The 23464-nt window shown below is 38.0% G+C and overlaps 1 protein-coding gene across 6 annotated transcripts in view; it reads left to right on the forward strand.

Annotated features, from left to right (window-relative positions):
* The window catches only part of LOC136758489 (nuclear receptor subfamily 6 group A member 1-A), a 175372-nt gene extending 160144 nt beyond the window's left edge, over nt 1-15228 (forward strand). For 3 of the 6 annotated variants that reach the window (XM_066712896.1, XM_066712901.1, XM_066712900.1), the window contains 5 exons: nt 506-736; nt 1288-1542; nt 5623-5744; nt 5874-6029; nt 7826-15228. In XM_066712896.1, coding sequence (XP_066568993.1) covers nt 506-736; nt 1288-1542; nt 5623-5744; nt 5874-6029; nt 7826-7962 — 901 coding nt within the window. In that variant the 3' untranslated portion in view covers nt 7963-15228. The remainder of the gene's footprint in view (nt 1-505; nt 737-1287; nt 1543-5622; nt 5745-5873; nt 6030-7825) is intronic. The other 3 variants (XM_066712898.1, XM_066712899.1, XM_066712897.1) reach the window with 3 other exon arrangements.
* Nucleotides 15229-23464: the final 8236 nt, after the last annotated feature.

Here is a 23464-nt window from a genome sequence, read left to right on the forward strand (position 1 = left end):
TGCTTGTACAGACAGGGAATGTATATTCTGTCGCTGCTGTGAATGTTTCAGTTTGATTTGTCTTTACTGTAGAGTTGCAGGCATTTGAAATAGTTGGCTCATCTTATTTTTGTAATTATTTTTTTTATGCTGCTGTTTCTGTCTGGCTACTGACATATATTCAAATGATGCCAACAATGATGCAAAACTAATCAAGATATCCATGTAAATACAAGCCAGTGTCTTACAAGTGTGCTATTATAATAGAAAGTTCTGTTTTCCCCATATAACTAGTTGGGCAGGATAAACAATCACCAAATTGTTAAATTCCTTATAATTCAATATTTAAGGAATATATCAGAATAAACACAAATGAGCTATTTAGTGTAAGTGTTTTAGAACAGCACTAAGTGTTGGAACGAATTTCAAATGGATTGATAGCATCACATTGTAGTTTTTATTATTTGTTTTATTATCTATTTGTGTATTTTTTAACTGTTGTGTTCTGTGTGCCTGTGTCTGGCAGTAGGTCAGTGGAGATGAACGGATACACTACTGCACTCAGGGACCAGTACATCGGCACCCCGATGTCCTCGCACTACCAGTTCTTGCCGCACCTTTATAGCTACGCTGCACAGTCCGGACTGCTGCCCCCCCAGGCACGGAGCCTGTACCCCCAATCACAGACCCTCATCTCTCAGCTTGTGGCAGCTGAGGACTTGGAGCCACTGGGCACCCCTATGCTCATCGAAGACGGGTGAGTCAGGGAGTGGATAGTAAGGCTCTGCTTCGGCACTTTCATAAATACCCGACTGACATTTCATTCCAGCCACGTTCACAGATAGACGGATCGTATTTTTTCTTTTTACTGCTCCAATTGGTTCCACAGTCCTCATAACCCGTCTGCACAATAGCCAGAGAAAATGATCTCTTTTGTGTTTAGTCCGATAGATGTTTCTCATGTCCAAAATCAGCCTTCTGTGAGGTGATATCAAACCCCTACAACCAAGACCAACCGTTCTGCAAGCTTTTAGCACACACTTCAGTTGTCACCAAACTGCACAACTATCACTACATAGATCTGCATTTATTTTGGAGGCACATTTAACAAGATAAAAGGAAATGTGAACTAAGGAAATCTAGTTTGAATTTGTATGTTATTTCTCATAATACTTTGTTATGCCAGACTTTTTCCACATCACAAATCTACAGCAGTCAACATTATAACGCCTCCAGAAGCTTCAGTGCTAACCCAGCTGTCCTGACCTGAATTTTTAACCCCACCCCGCTTTCCCATTTTCCTCCCAGGTATAAAGTGACGCAGGTGGAGCTGTTTGCGCTGCTGTGCCGGCTCGCCGACGAGCTGCTCTTCAGACAGATTGCCTGGATCAAAAAGCTGCCCTTCTTCTGCGAGCTCTCCATCGAGGACTACACCTGCCTGCTGAGCTCTACCTGGCAGGAGCTCATCCTGCTCTCCTGCCTGACCGTGTACAGCCCGCAAATCTTTGGGGACCTGGCCGATGTCACCTCCAAGTACACGCCTTCGGATGATGAGCTGCAGGGGTGAGTGTGGGCAGCTTTCAGTTTCCAATGGCCAGGTCATCTTTCCCTCCATCAAGCAAGCCTAGCCAATATATGCACTATACCTTCTGGTATATACATCTAGTGGGGTAGTCCAGACTCCTGAAGAGAGATCTATTCAAAGGACTAGCTTAACAACACGTGGTTGTGCTGTAAATCAATCGCACCCTGCAGGAGCACTCTTCATGTGTACGCCACACAGCACTGCAGGAGTTAAAGCTCACTGCTGAATGTCCCAGGTATATTTCCCAGGGCATGAAATGTATTTCACATATTGAAAAGCAGCTGGTTTCATCCATACAGTGTGTCCTAGTTTCTAGGCACAGTGCGAATCAAATCAAAGTCAAGAGCTTTTTAGAACGGTATGTAATCATATAATGTTCAATGATGAATGGACTGTTATTAATCATCACTCATTCCAGCCCAAAGGGAGGACTCTTGTTTTATCCATAAACACAGACATACGGGGACATGTACATGCACAATTGCAATGAAGGACAATTTATTATTATTATTATTATTATTATTATTATTATTATTATTATTATTATTGTTGCTATTATTTCTTGGAAGAAACCCTTACCCAGGGAGAGTTCGTTTTATCAAGAAACATTTTCATTGCATTGCCTTACAAAGTGTAGTGATATAATCAGTACACTAAGTACAATAAGCACACCAAGTATAAATGAGTGCAGATGTAATTCAGTCAAGTCCCAGGTATGTGCTCAGCACTGGGGCATTATAGCAGAAATTACAGTACAATGATAGAAGTGCTAACAATACCTAAGTAATCAGGATCATAGTTTGTGCATAACAGCAAGAGTGCTGAGCTGTCCAGGTGATCAGGCTGCGGTATCACAGGTACAGTCTGTGCAGGTGTGTCTTGAGCGGATGCCAGAAGGTGGTCAGGGACTGTGGGATCCTGACCTCGGTGGGTAAGACCCTTCAACCACTCAGGGGCGAGGGTGAAAAAGGAGCAGGCTCTGGAGGAGGGGGAGTGGAGAGAGGAGACCAGGGTGGTCTGGAGGGTGGGCAGGAAACTGGCATGTTTTAGTAGCTAGGTGCAGTCTGGTCGAGACAACACTTAATTCTTTGTATCTGTAAGCGTAACGAGGTGTTTCTCCAGTGAAGTGCATTCCTAGTGCTCCGCTCACAGTAGGCTGCTTTAAAAACATTACATCGAACAATATTTCCCAATGCTTTCAAGCTTGTCCGGGGCAGATGTCGATATGACTGACGATTCTTTGGGTTAATCTTGATGTGGCTCAGTAGCCTATATTCTCCAGCCCCCCTACATGAATGATTCAAAACCATTTTTGAGGGCCTTTCAGTTTCAGACTGAAATATTAACTAAATCAGCCGTGACGCCAAAAACCTGTATCAGCAGAGCATCCGAGCATTGCGAGCTGTAGGGTGCCGAGGGCAAGACTGATGGTCTCTCTTACAGTCTCTGGCGAGGCTGTGTGGGAGACGTACAGCTCAGGAAAGAGTTACCACACATCCTCGCTCACCTTTAACCTGTTTTACCTATTCGTCTTGTCTGTTCAGAAGCTCAGTACTGATGTTTTATTACATATTAAATGCCTTATGAGTGTAGACTTCATAAATGTAATGAAAAAAGCCTTCTTCAAAAGTATTTCTATATGCAAGTACATTTGTTTTGTTTACAAATGGTGCATTATATGTGGTAACGTGTTACTAATCTTTTGTGTTCTGGTAATTGCACTGGCACATTGTTTCTATTATTTATTGACTTGAAGATCTATAATGGAAGATCTTATCTATAATATTTGCACCATTTAACTTTACATTTAAAGGGATCTGCCTTTCAGTAAAGAGAACAGGATGGAAATCTCCACAATTAGCAAATTAGTAGCATAAAAGTAGTCTCTAATGGAACACAGGTTTCTCACAGGAGTGGAGTTATGAGTGTATGAATGGATAGATTATTTTTTGCTATACTTACACAATACAGATCTCTTAGGAAAATTTAAGCATCTTTATTCACTATGCAGGACTTAACCAATTACTAAATCTTGTATATTTTATTTTTATTGATCTCTATTGATTGATCGTAAAGTTATAAATTAGGATATACATATTCAGGCTATGTGATCGATGTATATGATCTAGTCAATGCAGGAATGTGTCTATTGTGTCCAATGTCAAGGCAGTCTTTCCTGATAGAATTCCTATAAGATTTAATACCATATTTTTGATTGGCATTGTATGTACTTATATACCATATAGGTTTAATCGAGTTTGGAGAAAAGCCAGAAAACTGCACAGTTAATAGACCAACAGGAAGAATGCAGTAAAGACTGTCTTCAAAATATCATTCCTTTTTTTTTCTTGCCCAGTAAATTAGGCGTGAAATATCATTTTCACCTTCTCCTCCTAATTGTAGAGCAGATTTATTGCGTTTTTGCAGGCATTCTGTTGTCATACTCTCTATGCACTGAACTAAACTGATTTAAGAGGGGATTGCTTCAGTGGGCAGGCAAGTCTCCAAAATTGTTACACCATTGAAAAATATCTCATAACATTAAGTGTACTTAGAAGGGCAGCAAGACTTATATTAAGATTTATATGAACAAACATCTCGATCGACCCCAGTTATTTCGTGCCCCCCTGAGTTAAATGTTTTCCCAGTGATCTGTATCTGTGAGTGACTCCACAATTCTTAATCATCGTTAATTACAGCAGACTTTTGGCAGCAGTTCTGTTATGAGGTGCTGCTAAAATACATATATTATTGCAAGGGCCTGGCAAGATGTAACAAACACGTCTGTAGTTAAATGTCTGAGTTGTGGTATAATTGTAGTGTGCTAGTTTTATTTTTGTTAAATGAATGACTATGGTCTTTATTTTTCAATTTGGATACATTGCACAACCTATTGTAAATTAATTGGGTGGCCAAAAAAATTATGATCTTCAGTTTATTTGACTGTTATAATGACCAATGTCACTGAGCAGTTGGCCACTACCGCTTTATTTCTTTACACGTTTGCTTCTTCAAATTGTTATTTTGCGACAGTTGGCGCCACAGAGAAAGATCTGTGCTTTTCATTGTTTGTGGTGCATTTGCAATGCTACTGCTTCCCTCTCCAAAACTCTGTAGTGTTCATACCATGTTATACCCCACTTGGTTTGGTACTACTTCTAGACTTTTAGTTGAAGAGTGCATGTCCTACTTCTAGGTGCAAACAAATTTAATTGTGCTAGAGCCATGAATGGGGCTCAAAACTTGCAAGGATTGCGAATGCAGACATCCTGTAACATTTCTCACCATTTAAAAGTGCTCAGTGTGGAACAGTCATTAAGGTGTGTGGAGGAGTAATGTCTGAGGCAAAATGAAAAGTGTGTTTTTTATTGAGTGGGAGAAAAAATGAAAAAGGAAATGAAAGACGCAAGGCAAAGTCGCCCTGGACAAATTTCTTAGGACTGCGTTGTTTTGAGAAATGGAAAAAAGAGGGAGTTCTTGTTCCTGAAGCTGCTCTTGACTCATGTTGTTAGAAGATAGCGTTTGCAGCTTTACACCTGCAGTATCTCTGCCATGCCTTTACTAGAAAGACTTTGATTCTTTTGTTCTTCCTAAAAGGAGTTTGAAATTGTTATCCAGCAAGATTTTGTTGAAACAGGCATTGGACTATTCAAGCAGGTCCTGGTTGTTGTCATTTATGTCTGGCTTGTTTTGATATGTAGATTACCTCATAACCGAAACACACACTATTCACTGGATATTAAAAAATGGACTTCCATTTTCACAAATGACTGTAAAGCAGGCAGATCTCTCTTTATGAAGGAGTTGTGGTGGCTCCTGAGTTTGACAACCCACTCGGATATAAGCCATATAAGGAGGATGATATTAAATGAATTATGTTATTATAATTTGGATGGTACTTTATTTTTTAAAAGCTTTCTTAAATAATAAAGTCAAACCAAAGATGCAGAAACACTATAGTAGATTATCCAGCATTACAGGCACCTTATACATTTCTTTGTAACAGAATACATTGTTGCGTGCTTTGACTGATTTATTTTCTTCTTTCTTCTCATCAGCTTCAGTGAAGATGGAATGGAAGTCATGGAGCGCTTGATTTACCTCTTTCGAAAGTTCCACCAGCTGAAAGTTAGCAATGAAGAGTATGCCTGTATGAAAGCCATCAACTTCCTCAATCAAGGTAATAACACTGCTGGACTGCTGGGTTAAATGTGACTCCCTTGGGTTTAAATCTCACCATGGTCTCACCCAGAAGACAAGTGGAGTTGTGCCTCTGTGAAACGCCCCAATGTTCCTTCTTCTCTTCAAGCAGATATCAGAGGCCTCACCAATGTGTCCCAGCTGGAGCAACTGAACAAGCGGTACTGGTATGTGTGTCAGGACTACACCGAGTACAAGTATCCACACCAACCCAAGAGGTTCCCCGAGCTCATGATGTGTCTGCCTGAGATTCGCTGCATTGCAGGTAATAAAGACTTTGTATCGATCCAGTCCTTCACTTCAATTTCACTTTGGAGTTGAACATACACTCACCTAAAGGATTATTAGGAACACCTGTTCAATTTCTCATTAATGCAATTATCTAACCAACCAATCACATGGCAGTTGCTTCAATGCATTTAGGGGTGTGGTCCTGGTCAAGACAATCTCCTGAACTCCAAACTGAATGTCTGAATGGGAAAGAAAGGTGATTTAAGCAAGTTTGAGCGTGGCATGGTTGTTGGTGCCAGACGGGCCGGTCTGAGTATTTCACAATCTGCTCAGTTACTGGGATTTTCACGCACAACCATTTCTAGGGTTTACAAAGAATGGTGTGAAAAGGGAAAAACATCCAGTATGCGGCAGTCCTGTGGGCGAAAATGCCTTGTTGATGCTAGAGGTCAGAGGAGAATGGGCCGACTGATTCAAGCTGATAGAAGAGCAACTTTGACTGAAATAACCACTCGTTACAACCGAGGTATGCAGCAAAGCATTTGTGAAGCCACAACACGTACAACCTTGAGGCGGATGGGCTACAACAGCAGAAGACCCCACCGGGTACCACTCATCTCCACTACAAATAGGAAAAAGAGGCTACAATTTGCACAAGCTCACCAAAATTGGACAGTTGAAGACTGGAAAAATGTTGCCTGGTCTGATAAGTCTCGATTTCTGTTGAGACATTCAGATGGTAGAGTCAGAATTTGTCGTAAACAGAATGAGAACATGGATCCATCATGCCTTGTTACCACTGTGCAGGCTGGTGGTGGTGGTGTAATGGTGTGGGGGATGTTTTCTTGGCACACTTAGTGCCAATTGGGCATCGTTTAAATGCCACGGCGTACCTGAGCATTGTTTCTGACCATGTCCATCCCTTTATGACCACCATGTACCCATCCTCTGATGGCTACTTCCAGCAGGATAATGCACCATGTCACAAAGGTCGAATCATTTCAAATTGGTTTCTTGAACATGACAATGAGTTCACTGTACTAAACTGGCCCCCACAGTCACCAGATCTCAACCCAATAGAGCATCTTTGGGATGTGGTGGAACGGGAGCTTCGTGCCCTGGATGTGCATCCCACAAATCTCCATCAACTGCAAGATGCTATCCTATCAATATGGGCCAACATTTCTAAAGAATGCTTTCAGCACCTTGTTGAATCAATGCCACGTAGAATTAAGGCAGTTCTGAAGGTGAAAGGGGGTCAAACACAGTATTAGTATGGTGTTCCTAATAATCCTTTAGGTGAGTGTAGTTCTCCTGCATCCTCCAAAAGATTATTTTCAGTGGGACACCCACATATTCTCACACAACAGAATCACAGACTAGGTAGGTCCGGCTTAGACAGGTCCAATACGGTAAACATAATATGCATCTACTTAAAAGTACCCTGTGAAGTGTCAGTACTAAGAGGGGTTCAAATAAGAGGTTCAAACAAACATAAGGGACCTGTCAATCAGCTTTCGTAATCTACTTCAGCAGTTGGTTGCAAATACTTCCCTTCAGTATTGAGAGGTCTCTCTCCTATTTGCAGTCCTTTAACACAGTTGCACTTCACTACCTTTTAGATAAGTTGGTCCTTGATATCTTGTTGAGCTTGTAAGTAGCTGCTTCAGTTTACTATCCTTTTACGGTTATGAATGCTTGTAACAAGTCTTCCACCGGTAGATTTGAGGGAATTCATTCAACCTCTCCACTTACATTTGAGTTCACCCTTACCCTTGGACTCACCTGGACTGCAAATGTCTCTACCAATATCTGTTTTTTCTGTTTTAGGGAAAATGGTCAGTGTTCCCCTGGAGCAGCTGCCCCTGCTGTTTAAAGCAGTCCTACACTCCTGTAAGTCGAGTCTCAACAACTACAGGCCATTGCATTCTCCCTGCCTTAATGTGGGGCCTGCAACAGGGAACTGATTTCACTGGACCACTAGGAGCGACCTTGTGGGGTTGAGGGAATAACCCCTGTGAATGTGACAAGCAGCTATTTTTTACTGTTTTTTTTGTTTTCTTATATATTTATTACACGACAGAGTTGAATGTATGATCTTCAACACAGTGCACATGCTTCTGAACAAAAAATAAATGCAGAAAATGCATTGTTCTTGCAGTTTACAGTGTGTCCAATGTTAAATGTTAACAGTGTTGCCATTCTTAGGACTAGTTTTTATATTTTTAATTTTATTTCTTTCTAAATAGGGGCTGAGATATAAAAAAAAAAAAAGAATTGTTGTATTGAAAAACTACCTCAGGAACATGTTATTGCTATTTCAGGTACCATTTTCCTTTTAAAATGTCCCCAGTATTTTGTTTTCTTTCTCTTAAATGGTTTACATTAGGAAGCTGCCACTTTGTAGTTCTAATTCACTTTTATTTTTTACCAAAGATTGAAAGCTAAAAACTCCCTGCAATAACCTCTGGAATTTGGTTTGTAGTGGTTATTGCAAACCAAAGTATTGTGGAATTTAATGCTGCTTGTATTTTTTGTTTGTTTGTTTTGCAGTGGTTTGGGTTGAGAGGCTGGTGCTTTAAACTTGTTAATGTTCAGGTAGACTGTTTTTGTGATACAGTGATATAAACTGCTAGCCTTTTGAAAAATAACTTGAAGCTAATCAAAGACCCTACATGCAACTGTCCAAGTTCAGAATTCAGTTGTCCTACTACTGACGTTTCTTAATGGAAATGGAAATTAACTAGACATCTGTTTGTCATTTTCTACTTATCCATGCATTATGTGATAGGGTTTACAGCCCTGTGGCTATAGGCACACAAGCTACTGATCTCTCTAACACCTGCAAGTAAGCATTTCTCTCAATCATGATGCTTTTAGAAGAGTAGGTTATAGTTATCTTTAAGGTCAATGTTTCTTATGATTCTTTTTGTAAACAAAGCCTTAAACACTTACACCTGAGTCATGAAATGTAGGATTCGTACAAATGTAGCCTATGGCATCTTTGAAGTGGTGTTATTGGATCCATTTATGTAGAGCTTTAACATCTTGAGGATATGCTACTTAAGTATAAAAGAGGATTTTTCAGTTCAAGGAGGTAACAACCATCTTATTACCATTACAAACTGGAACTCCCCCCTCAGATTTGAAAAGCAGTCGCCATTTTTAAGGATAAACTGCAAAGTTACAAACAATTATTTAAGATGATTTTTAACCCTTTCCTTTTAAATCCACTAATTTATTCAGTATTTTAATGTTGGATGTTTGTTAATATTATAATTAATAATAGGTAAAAAAAAAAAAAAAAAGAAAAAAGAAAAAAAATCTTTAAACTACAAAGTGGTTTCTGCAGGTATTGCACTTCCTAATGACATTAACTTCCCATGTGCAATTCTACCTCATTTAGCTGTTAAAAAGGGTGTCTGGGCACAAATTATTTGATTTCACATGGAAAAAGGAATATGAATAAATAAAATACGGGTATTTTATACAATCTTTGGCTGTGGACATTGGAGGGGAAAAGGGAAAAATATTTTTTTCATATTTGACCAAAGTTACAAAATGTTATGCACAGTATTTTCATTGAACCATAATGGTAAATGTTGGCAATGTGCTGATCAGTTATTATACAGACTGCTCAAGAAAACATATTGCTGTTATCAGACTTACCTCAGATATGGCTGGGAAGGTCCTGGAGATGTATCTGTCTCTCGGATGTTTTTCCAGACCTAATAGTGGGATCACTTTTTTGTTGTATCATCTCTGTCGTCTGGTAGGCTACAGTCAAGTTAAAATGTGATGCTACTTTGTAAACTGCCTGCAAAAGATCTGATGGCAACAAACATGAAATGGCATTTTATGGGTTTTGAACAGTGGCTTTGCACATTCGAGAATGTCACTGAATAGCTGAATGTGTCTTTAGTTTGAAACGGTTTTATGCTTTACCCTCCCAACAAAGTGGACCGATAGAATTTGTTTTGGCATAATTTAATCAAGAATAAGCAATCGTACCTTTGAGCAAGCAAAACAACAGGAACTGGTTTAACCCATGTCTTGCAGTACACTACACGAGAGGTTCAGAAAGGTCTCGCTCAGATAGTCAAACCGATTTGTTAAAATCACAATAAGCAGGTAGGCACACTGTTTAAAAGCCATAAAACAAGTCTCAGATTCTGCTTGCATCTTTAGGTGGATGCTTAGGGATAAGTGGATAACCCACCAGGTTGTGAAGGATTGTCGATAGCCCTCGAGACCTCACAGCTGTTTTATGCAAAGCTGGGTGCAGTTGTATCAGATTATCTACTATGGCTGTGCTGGCTTTAGATTGTAATTTGGAGGAGCCGGGATTAGACAGTTTGCTGAGTGGAGGTATTTACTGTGCCATGACAGTAGGACTCGGCCTGCCTGCAGGTTACTTTGGTCTCTTCTTTCTCAAGTCCTCTGTGACTTGTGTTTAAACAGGGTAAAGTGAATGTGTTGTGTTGCATTCTGAAGTTACTCAGGTATTATAATGCTGAAGTACAGTAGAGTAGTGTAGTGATAGATTTAAGGATGTGTAGGTCCTTTAGTGGGTGTTTCTTTTTAAAATTGGGTTTGAAGGGTATTTGGGAATCGAACTATCAATTCATAAGCTTTATTGTGTTAAAATGGAAAACGTGGTCCATATTTTACAGTGGAATGCTCATGGTTGCTTTGTCATTGGGGCTCTTGGTTTTCCACATTTATCTTTGACCAGCTCTGAAACATTTACAATGAAAATATCAATAGCTTTAAAGTTGTTTGTTCGTAAAGTTCGTTGTTTTTTTCTGCAAAAGCAGTTATCACACAGTTAATACTCAGTGCACAGTAAAGAGTGGCAGTTATAATCTTTCAACTGACATTTTATGGTAGTTGTACATGGTATGTGGATCTTATGTAAACCTGATTAATTCAATCATCAAAAAAATATAAGATTATAGGGTTATTTATAAAACATTCACTGCAGCATTGACTGTCTTCTTTCCATATGTCAGCAGCAGCAGCAAAACACTCACGCTAGAAATAGTGCATAAGTGAACTTTTTTCTTTTCTTTTGAAATGAAGGAATGCAGAAACGATATTGTCTCAAGGGGTTTGACAAGTCAAGAACATGTGCCGAAAAACCGAGGGCCCTCTTTCATGTGAACCGAGACGCTAACCAAGTGATTCTGAGATTGTTTTATCAAGCAGTTTGAGCAGTCGGTGAAACTGAAAAGCCGAACAGTGTTTCGTTCTCGGTGATTGTATACTGCTCATTTTCCCGTTGAAAAACATTCCAAAATAGTGTTTACAATTTGCACCAGACAATGGAAAAGAAAAGTGCATATTCTGGGATGCACATGTGCTTTGCCACCCTCTGAAACGTGGTCTAGCAGTACCTTAAGGCCTAGCTTCTTGATCTAGGCAATTTCCCCTCTTTCAAAAGCCTCCACTGCCATTTATCGTAAGAAGGTCTCTCTGTTTTCCCATGGTCTTGCTTACAAGAATTTAGTGGCAGAACTATCTTACATACATGTGTTCCTTCAAATCCTTATTTGATTTTAAACTTGATTTTCTTTCCCTTACTTTTGTGAAGGTTTTTTTTTTTTTCCCCCCATAGTTTCCCTGTTTGATTTTCTTGTGAGGGGTTCTTGTTTTGCTTTCTTGTTTTTGTTTTTGTTGTTGAAATGTTAATTCTAGGTGTTTTTGCAGATGTATCTCTGTCTTTCTCAGGATGATAAGGGGCAATCACTCCTGCCATGTAGTCTAGGGCAGAAGGGGGGGAGGGTGTGGGCTTGATGTATAATAAAGCTATTGAAATAATGTATATGATGACTGATGATATGTTTAAAATTAAGGTGATGTTACATTTCTAAACAACATCAAGTCTTGGTTCTCTATAGGTCCTCAGTGCCCTGTTTATAGGGGACTTTGTAGCTCAGGGATCAGTGTTTAAAAATTGACCTATCAGAGAACTAGACTTCATGTTGTTGATTTCTTTTATGACCTGTTGAAGGACAGAAATCCCCTTTATTTGACAAACCAAATTCTAACTGGAATATAGCACATTTTGCTTTAATGGATATGCATATTTAAGAGAGTCAAAAGTAAAAAAAAAAAAAAATTAAAAAAAAGAACTGGGAAATCCACAATTCAATAAGACGTATAATATTGAACGCTTTCAATGCAATGTTTTCTGTATGTGAAATTCATTAAGGACTACAATTCAGAACAGCATGAAGAAATACATTTTACTAACAAACTACAGATTAGAACATCATGTAGTGCAGCCTTTTAATTATCTGCAGAGGCTATTGAGGGAATTAGTGTATCACACTTCGATTATAAGTTATTTTTTAAAGATGTATTGTATTGATTATTCATTTTTATATTGACGGAACACATGGAACACGGAACTTAATGTGGCAAAGAGATGGATTTTCTACAAATTCTTTATCAATGCCAAACTTATAAGGTTTGAAAACAATTGAAGTCATATAAAATGTTTGAATGCAAAGATTAAGAGTTGGCAGTCCCTTTCAGCCTTTAGTACAGAATCTGGACCAGTCCATAGCATTAGAGTGACATACCTCATGTTAACTGTAGGAGGTGCCTTTGTCTAAGTAGTTTTGAATGGCTAAGATGTTCTATAAAGAATGACCACTAATTTTCATAGGTTAATATACTTTAAAACAAATCAGTTTTATTTCCTGTTATCTGCAACATTATTAATCTAATCCTCTCCTTTACAACTTATTTTGCTAGAGACACCTAGCTACAATAAGAAGCTGCATCTCACTGTGATATTTCTTATCTGAAGTTCATAAAAGAAACCTCAAATAACAGATTTCATTCTCCATTTCCAATATACAATCACTGAATACTGTGAGACAAAATAATTTGGTAACCAATACATTGATGAAGATTACATTGCAGGAAGCAATGCATTCAGTTAAATCCCCCCTCCCTTTATTTCTTACCTGACAGATTTAGTACTAATGAAATAATACAAGAACATGGAACAAACTATACTGATGATCGGTCTCTCATTATCTGTCAGATGTCTTTTATTTTAAATGCATAACATGTCATATATGGAATGTCATCAGTCTGCATAAATCCATCACAATTTAAACACCACCGCTACCTCACGTGTGAAATCCTGTTTACGGTCACAACGGTATGTGAAAATGCTTAGTGTGTGTGTGTGTGTGTGTGTGTGTGTATTTGCCTCATAAACAGTCATTCTCCTTTTGCATTTTGTGTATCATACTTTCCAAATACATTGATTGTGAATTCTATGCCAGGAGCAAGGCATCCTGGGAAATTGTTGTTTCTATGTAATACTGCCTCATGCACACTGCTACCTTACCTCAGACCATACTTAGATACCTCAAATACGCAAAAGCTGTTTCTGCCTATGCTGATTTTTTTGTGTGTGTGTATACTTCACCATTTATGGCGCATGTCTGTTTTCACCGCCTATAGAGCAAAATCAATACACTACTGTATAGAGTGAACACTGTTTTGATAGTTTAGTGCACAGGGCGGTGTAATTAAATAGAGATGTAGTTAAGACTAAAGCTGTTCAGCTCAATATCTGATGATTTGTTGCACAGGTCAGCCATTTCACTACACTGTATCTATAAATCTCACGACTTATCTAGTCAGCATAGATTGCTCAAATTGTGTTAGTGATAGAGCAAAGCACAGGAATAATAACTCCGCAGCTTTAAACCTTATCTGCTTTCTGGGAACATATTAGCGACTCCTCCGAGAGTACTTCAGCTGACGCCTCAAAACCATGCTGAAGCCACTCGTAGTCAAATGACCATTATTGCACTGCACGTCTCACTGCCCTCGTTTTCCCCCTGTGCTGTCTTCAGCATAGAGTTCACCATATCAACTCTAGATCTAATTCTGCATGAAGAAAAATCCCCCTTCGCCTACATCCAGAGTATGTATGCAAAACGTGTCTTAATTTTGGGGAATTGTTCATTAAAAATAAGTGGTCCATTTAAATGCATTTAAGCCTAGTGCAATTGTTGGCAAGCAAATCCTTTGTGCACAACCCTATGTTCCATCACGCTAGTGTAGTTTTCCTTATGCAAATTGTTATTGTCTTTATGGTTTTGCAACTCCTATGTTTTTTATTACTATGCACAGTTAGTCATGACTAAATTGTTACCGAAGACAGGAGTGAGGGAGGTTTACATTTCTGATTCCACTCTGATTGGGCAAATGTATGTATTTTGATGTTTTGCTTGCTTTTTTTTTGGGGGGGGGTTATGCATTTTTGTTGTTTGTGCAAATTACTCAAATTAACATTTCAGTATTTTTTTTAATTATTCCAAAATATTTAGAAACCTAATGTAGGGTTTTTTTGTTGTTTTTGTCAAGTGAGTGAAACATGAAACCTTTTAGATACATTTTAAGTTACAATATTAATAATCTTTGTTACAAGTACCAAATACTGTATTAATTTGACGATTCTCTGTTTTATTGCTTCGCTTTGCCACTGCTTATACAGGCTTTTCTGTAAGAATGTAATTTCATGGCAGGTTAACTATTTTTCTTTTATTTCCCCCATTTTAAACCTGAAATGTACCTATCCCATTCCTGTGACACATTCCATCCAATCAGCATTCTTTTCTAAACTGTTACGGGTACACTGATTGGTTGTTTAAAAAATGTGTCACAATTGAGTGGCTGGGCTTTTTCAGTCAAGTAAACAGCACAAAAAAAAAAAAAGAAATTTGGTTTTCCCATGATCCTTTGAAGAAATCAGAGAAACGTGGGTGTCATGGGTTAAGAACTGGAGTGACACTGGTGAAAAAGTAAGCTTGACATATATACAGAGCTGGAGAAGCAGAAAGACTCAGGTCATATTCGAATACAGAAGACTCAATTTAGCATTTCAATGTCTGGCAGTGAATTTGTTGTTTCAAATAAGCTGTCCTTTTAGTTCAGATTAAATAAAAACCAGAACCAGAAAAACCTGGATACATTTTTCAGGTTTAATCAACAATCCATGTGAACAATCACCAATAGTTGATGTTTTTGTAATCTGCTTTATTGAGACTGCTCACATTCTTTCAGAATTATGGCTTTGTGGATATCTGTCTGCTCTGCTCTGTTACTTAACTACCTGTGAAAAATGTGACCAATATGTGTTTAAAAGCATGTTTAGAATGTGTTAGAACTTGAAAAACAAAATAAATGTGAATCTTATGCAACTGTGTGATGGTTTTACTTTGGTGATTTTCTCTTTTAAAAAACACATTTGGAAGCAAAATGTATTCACCTTTTTATACCTAAGTCATGAAAATGTATTTGCTGCCTTTTAAGGATAGCAATGGATTCCATGTTGGTTAATTATACTGTTTCCAGGAGACATTTATGGGTAAAAGAAATGTAAATGATATATGTTTATCATTTAAGTAATATTGACACAATTTCCAGTAGTTTAATACATTCCCCATTTCATCTTTGAACTGTAAGATCTAAACAACAAGTCTGTTGATTTGATGTACCCTAATTAAACTGGGCCATTTTATCAAGCTAATTACATGTATAGTGAGTTGAAGAACATTCTCAGTTTTGATTAGCCTAGGTCAGCAGACTCCATTTTGCCTAGTTGGCCTAATCGTGGTGGCCATGACCCTACACTACAAGCACCTCTCCAGTTTCTGTGTTGTGCGTTGAAGCGTATCAGTTCTTTCAAAACAAACACTTCTGATGAGGAAAGTGACATCTTTGGAGGGCTTTGCAGTTATTTTAAGCCACCAGCATCCTTGTACAAAAATATGATCACAAAGGCTAAAGATCGCATTAGTGTAAACACTACCTAATATTTATGCAGTGATAGCACTGCTTGATAGCACTCAAAAAAAATATCTCAATAAATAAGGGATTGTGATAGAATTCACCCGCGTGAAACAGCTGCATCCTTTCGGCATTGCCTCCTCTTCCTTTCCTTGTACGCGTCAATGTCGCTGTTTATAGAACAAGAAGTGGTCTTCCACTTTGCTGATGCAGGCCTATGAAAATGAATTGCTTCCCACCCTTATGTGGCACAACACCAGGACAAAGAACGGAAGATGTGCCATAGAATTGCATCTGAAAAATTGAGTATTCGGGTAGGTATTGAATGAAGATATCTTCACTAGTCCTCTGGGTAGATTGGTACATTAGTCTGTACATGAGAGGCAAGCAGTGATTCTAATCTTGACTGAAAATTAAACTCAAAACATACTAGCCTTTTTAATAAAAGCAAATCTCCCTCAGAGCCTAGTGTGAGCGAACAAGACATACAGCTTATTTCCTGGCTTCTTTTGCAAATATCTTCCATTAACATGGCCACTGGCAATGACCGGAACACTTGCTACTATTCCCAAGTTCCTTGCAATGAAGAGGTGAGAGAAAAAAAAAAGTATATAATGTGTCAAATGAAGTGAATAAAAAGCGCAGAAAGTCATCGAAATTTTCCCACACATTAAACTTGAGTCACATTGAAAGTTTGAGAATCTGATCCAGTCCCAATCTCTGCTCTGCAAAGCTGCACTGATAAACTGACGTCCCTGACCTTGATCTCCAGTAGATTTGCAAATTATACAAATCACTTATAAAGTCCTCTCTTCCTTCAGTAATAATAATGATATTGCATGAGTAGTGCTTTAAATGCAATCTGCACTTTTGATAGCAGTCTATTTAATCTTAGATATTTTGTATCCATATGATAAGGATGAGAAAGGAATAATACTTTGAATTTGTCCTGTGTTAAGCAAGCTGTTCTGTCATTGCCTTTATAATAACAATTACCATTACCATCAATTGAGAGTATGTGTGTGTGTGTATATATATATATATATATATATATATATATATTACTGCTAGGGTGCAACTACAAAACCGACAAAATTATATGGATGAGAATATAGCACAGGGAAGGAAAGGGATTTAAACAAGAAATAGGAACAGCAACGGAAGCATTTTTTCCTTCTGATTTAGACCTTTTACACATCTATTCAACCACACACTCACTACAGCTGTTTCTGAATGATTTGAAAGGACATCCTTCCTCCCTAATTTACAATCTTAGTATTTTCCAGGACTTCAAGTGGCTATAGAGAATATAACTATTTATGGAGCAACACAGTCTCTTGGCTCTCTTTATAGAGAAACATTTTAATGTTTCCTACAAATAGCTGACTACTGCCAACTGGGCAGTACTTTAAGAATAGCAAAACCAAATAGAAGGAAATTCACATTTTCATCTTGAAAGTAAAAAAAATATATATATATATATATATATATATATATATTATATTTTATTTACACACGCACAAAATTAACTGACAAACCTTCTCTTTATGTCATAACGTGTGGGGGTGGGGTAGGATGTAATTCATATCCTTATCTCAAAGGTAATTTTGTTGGAGTCTTGTTCCAGTGTTGTTTTTGCTAAAGTTTCTAACTGCATTATTTATTTAAATTATCAGCATTGTGTGCAGCAGATTATTAAATTGCTAATTTACAGTTTAAATATATGTTCCATTATGCTTTACAGTATTTAGTGATAGAAACTTGGCACTGAGTTAAAATGGAAACAAACATGTTTTGCAATAAAGAAGGTATATATGCAGTTCTGCAGTTAATGCTGTTTCAGGATATCATTATATATCCACTGGAACATAACTCATAGCAAATGTGAGTCTAACCTCAGACAGGGAGTTTGGGCCTTAGGGAAAATACACTGCTCCTGGATGGACTTCGACTTTAATCATCCCACAGTACTGTAGGGCAAACAGAGCCCTCTAGTGGTAAATTAGAACACAGCAATTCTTCTAAAGGTAAAAACAAAGACTGCAATTTGTAAAGCATACCACCTTCAATTTAACAATCTGAAGCATGAGAAGATGCATACTTGTCCAAAGAATGAAACTGGTAAAACAAAAATGAGAACGCCAATTAAACAACGTGAAAGCAAAGAAAAAAGCCTGTGTTCCTCTATGCAATGTTTAAATTATTGCGGTACATACCAATAACAGTTCTTATGCTTCGCCCACCATCATTGAATTGTGAAAAAACTAATAGAAAAAAAGGTGGCCATCAGACAGCAAAATATTACTTTTCTGTTCAAATATATATATAAAAAAAAATCCATCTTGGGGGTTCCAGCTTCAGAAAAAACAACCTTAGCAATAGGGGTGGGAGATCTGACGATTTTATATCGTGATCGATCTTGAAGACGTCCACGATCTACTTTTCAAGCGAATCGTAGAGATCACGATATTTTATGTCCTCATAGTAATGTTAAAACTACTGACACTGACTGCCTACTAGATGGCTGTGCTGATTGGCAAAATTATACCACTTGTCTCTATGTGTGGTGACAAATTAGAAAAAAAATTCAACATGAACTAGCAGCATGGCGGATGAGGAGCTGGTGCCGAAAAAAGACTCAACATCAGTTGTGTGGCAGTGGTTTGGCTATGTACAGTCAGACATTTTTCAGAGAAAGGTTATCTGTAAACTTTGTCAGGTAACAGTCTGCTCTTCCAGAGGTAATACGACAAATCTTTTCAACCTGAAAAGGAAGCATCTGAAGGAACATGCCGAGAGTGTTTCCCTCAGGTCGGTACAACCCCACTAATCTGTATCTTACGAGGTCCCAAAACATAAACAGTTATCACTGACCGACACATTAGAGTAGTTGAACAAATACAACAAAAGCAGCAAACGATCGAAAGAGGTGACAGAGGCGGTCACATTGTACTTAGCTAATGGTGCCATTCAAATCTGTGGAAAACATGGGATTTAAACACACACTTTAGACGCACGGTATGATTTGCCAAGTCACAAATATTTTTCTAATACCGCCATTCCCTATATGTATAGTGAATGTCGACAGAGGATCGCTGCAGAAATAAAGCATGTAGAATTTTTTGCAATTTATTTTATATAATATTATCTATTGGCTGCTGCCACTTGACGTTGAAACAGAATGTTTGTATTTTTCAGAATTTGAAAAGTGCACACCTTTGTGTTGTTTATATTTTATTACTGCAATTTCTGAGTACTTTAAGATCTTGTGTTATTTAATATTTATCTATTGACTGCTGATTACAACTTTAATATTTAAAATAAAGTTAAACTCAGACCATTTAATGACCATTTTGACAACTGATTCTTTAATTCAATGTTGTGTTACATAGATAAATCCATAGGCTTGTTCCAGTCTGGATATTCTCTATAGTACATCTCAAAATTGGGAAGATCGTGATTCAGATCGTGGATCGTGATTATGTGTTATAAGATCGTGATATGATTTTTTTGGAAGATCGCCCACCCCTAAAATTAATAATAAAAAATAACAACTGTGCATTGTAATGACTCGGCTTATGTCCATTAAGAAAGCATGCCATTCAATACTGTGGATGGCTTTTTCCACTAGTCTGAAAGCACACATCTGTTCTAATGGATGGCAAGATTATTGTTTCACTATTAGATAAAACTGCAATCAAGCCTGTCCATTTTCATGTTTGCGTAGCACTGTACACATATCTTCTGTAGTTATCATCGAAGGCCAACAAATGTGTGATTTGCAGTTCCCCTCCACAAGCTTGCGCTGGCAGTTGCATCACACTTGTTAACCTGGTCACCGGTGGATCACTAATGTCATCGTTGCACAGAACATAGATTATCTTGCCGAAGGCCACGCTGAAATGGATTTGACAGGTTGTTCTATTGCAGCTCCCCCTCTCTGACCTTCACACACAGCCTCTCAAGGCTGAGGTAGATAGCTTCCCTTTAAAATGGTTCTTGGTAGTCACAGAGGGGCCCCCAGAACAGTGTATATATATATATATATATATATATATATATGAACATGAACATTGAACAAAAGCAGTCATATAATCCTATATCTGGAGAGTAGCCAGAGAAGCTGTTTAGACTGTAACCCTATTCACATTCATGTATGTTCAAAAGGATTTTGCATAATCTGCATATCTGTATCTGTTCTTGAGATTTGACTGGAAGCTTTAAAAACAGACTTAAGGGACACACATGGAAACAATACTTAAATGGCAGAATGAGAAAAAAATCCCAAGAAATAGACACCTAGCAAAAATGAGTGCAAAAAGTAGGCTACATCTGCAAACTACGGCAGTAATTATTGAGGTTTATTTGCAGGTTCTGGCTAATATCTGGTTTATCTAGTGAAATAATAATAATCACGTCTGTGTAAAGTCATACAGGTGTAAGCAATACAAATGGGAAAGAGATACGAAGCCCACAGTTGAAAGCAAACCGTAATATCAGCATTACAGAGGTATGGAAGTAGCAGACTGCTTTAAGACCACAGGGTGTTATGTAAGCAAGAGGAGGTTGTTTGGATGCCAAGATTGAAGATTTCCAGTGCCATGTTTTTCAAAAAGCCCAGGGTTAGGACCACCTTCACATCAGAGGAGTGACCTAATGTCACATCTGTGATGGCAAGAAGCAATCAGTGAAAAGCCTGAGGAGCCTATCAGAAAAATGCAAGGAACAAGGTTACAGCCATCTGGAAGCCTGTCAACTGGGGTGGTGCGTGCACGTACTATCGCAAAGTGGAGTCAGGGACAGGGGGATGCATGGAGTACACTGTGAGATTACGGGCAAAACAGTAGTAAGACCACACCTGCTGCTGGCACGCTTCAGGAACGTGGCAGAGGGGATAGGCTCAAAGAACGCCCGATAAAATAAAGTGGTCAGAGATAGCTTGAAGGTGATGCATCTTCTCATCAAGGCTAGGTAGGCAATCACATTGAAAAGTCGTATTATTCAGCTTCCCTATAGCTTACTTTTAGGAGATATTTGTCTCCAGTACTCTTGGGACAGAGCCCACTTTTCTAATTTAAAGTGCGCTGAGGCAACACGGGCCCAGTCCAAGGATGCAGTGAACAGCACTGGCTGCCCCTTATGAAGAAAACAAAATCCTGAAGAAACGCAATAAAGAAAAACAGACACAAGAGTGGTCAATGGAAAGCCTAGATTAGATTTTGAAAATGTAAAAAGAGCAGTGAAATGTTGCCGTATCACAAAGCCACTGTCCACATATTATAGCTAGTGCTCCTGTTGACAAAAGACAAAACTCAAGCATGTCATGTAGGCTTCTTTGTGCAGCTCATGGCTACATAATCGATTTTCTTTTTCTTTTAAGAAAAATTCTGAAGGTCACAGAGATATTTAAAAAGAAAAAAGAAAACTTTTTTCTTTCCATCTTACCTTCATAGGGAAAGTTTAAAGCATCATTTTCTTTCAGCGAGGTAAAGATACCATTCAACTACAGGTTATGAGCTTAGTCTGAATGTAAGAAATCAATGAATGTGCTTCGCGGGAAGAATAAAGCAGATGTACAAATTGTCCTTTGCACAATTCAATAACTGATCATATCACATAAGTAATAAAGTACAATGTTTTCTCATAATTGCAGATTAAGAACTGTTTGAAAGATAGAATCATAACCAAGAGAAGACACAACAAAGACATATGCCACTTTAGTCTTGTAGTTCAAGAAAAAAGGCAACAAAATATGAGAGGATAACCGCAATGACCACTACTTGGGAGCCGGATAGAAGCTAGAATGAGATTTCTGAAATATGTCATGTACTGCAAGAAATGTGTTAAGTTGCTTAGCCACTGCTCTCAACTGGAGATTGGACATAGGCCTGCGAGTGGCTGGGATCTTTAGGATCTAATCGAATCTTATTGAGGAGTAGTTGTAGTATGCAGAATGAACACGCTGATTGAGTTGTTTTTACATGTCGTAACAGGAAGACATTTTGGTGATGCTTCATTTGGAGTGTTATAAATATAGGTTCAGTGGAAGTCAATAATTGGCATTCTGTGACATGTAAAGTGAAAGTCAATAGATGTGCTGTGGCTAATTGAACACTACCTGGACTCTATGGGGATTTCAGATAGAATAGAAATATTGTACTGAGAGCTGCCATTTTTGTTGTGTTGTTGTTTTTGAGGAAACCTATACAACTCTTATTAAATATATCTACAACAATGCAAAATCTGCAATCTGACTCCACCAAGACACTGACAAGATCAAGATTTCAAATCCTGTATCGGTTACATCTGGAATAACAAGAGCTAGAAAATAAATTAATGGATCAGAGAACAAACCAAAATATGTGATATCACTGAAAGAGTGAAAATGTAAAAATGGCAATGGGCTGCATAACACTGCAGGAAGAACAGATCAAAGATGGACAAAGGACGCTATTTAATGGATAGCAAGAGATGTCAACTTGTCTGTAAGCATATTTATTTATTTATAAACACATTATCAGGGTTTCCCAAAATGCTATATTTGTGGTTGTTGTTTTTTAGTTTTTTGTGTCACGCATTTGTTTGGCCAGGCAATAGAGCTGCAGAAACCCTGCTCAATTGAATTTAGTCTTTTTCATGTTCAACACTTGCCTTGACTCGTTTTTGTTTTAACTGTGTGTCATAACTGGGCTCCTTGCCTGTGGAGTATAATTTGTCCCCAAAGGGAATAGCAAAACCGATTTTATTCATTTATTTTAATTTATTATTTTTAATTTTGTATCTTGTTAGCTATATATTATGTACTTTGTACTTTCTTTTTAATTATTATTATTTATCTGTGTTTCCCCAACCCTTATTCTAGGTGGGGGGGGTCTGGCGATTCGTCATTATCCCCCTCCCTGAACAATTCAGTACCTAGACCGCTCTTCCTATGCATGCTTTTTGGGTGAAATGCTGTATATTTATTTATTTTTTATTTAGTTTACTCTGATTTTCATTATTTCTCTATATTTAGAATAATGCATTTAATATGTTTTTCACTACAAGTAGCCTACTTGTACAATTGTCGATCCCTCTCCGCAAATGAATCTGTGATCTACTAACATTGCCTAGCTTGGATTGTCCAAAAATGTAATACGAATGTTTCTAGGCCATTATTATGTGCCTTACAATGCATTTCAAGAATATTATTATCCGACAACAGATACATTATTGTCTGACTGAATGCATCTGTCCGTGAATACAGACAAGAGTTGGCCAAATAAATTAATGTTTATGGGGTTATGGCGGGCAAACAGCTTGAAACAGGAGCAGGATTTGTTGAAGAAGACAACTGAATGTGTGTTCCAAGAAACCTGCATCTTTACTGAAAAGTTGTGTAACTGGTTTTGACATAAAATAAGAAAAATTAACAATGCGGTTTACTCACCAATCCGCACCGCTTCCTCCGTGCTAACGTCAGCGCTCTGACGTCACACGTCAAACTAGCCACGCAGAATCAAGATCCAGGCAGTGTTAATGGAGCGCCGATCCTACTGATCCTTAAAAAAGTGCAGTGAAAAATCGAACCAAATAAATAACGAAATAAAATACAGAAAAAAACAAACAGATACATATTTTTGTTATTTTAAACAAACAAGATGTCCT

Source organism: Amia ocellicauda, chromosome 9, assembly GCF_036373705.1.
Source record: "Amia ocellicauda isolate fAmiCal2 chromosome 9, fAmiCal2.hap1, whole genome shotgun sequence".
NCBI lineage: Eukaryota > Metazoa > Chordata > Actinopteri > Amiiformes > Amiidae > Amia > Amia ocellicauda.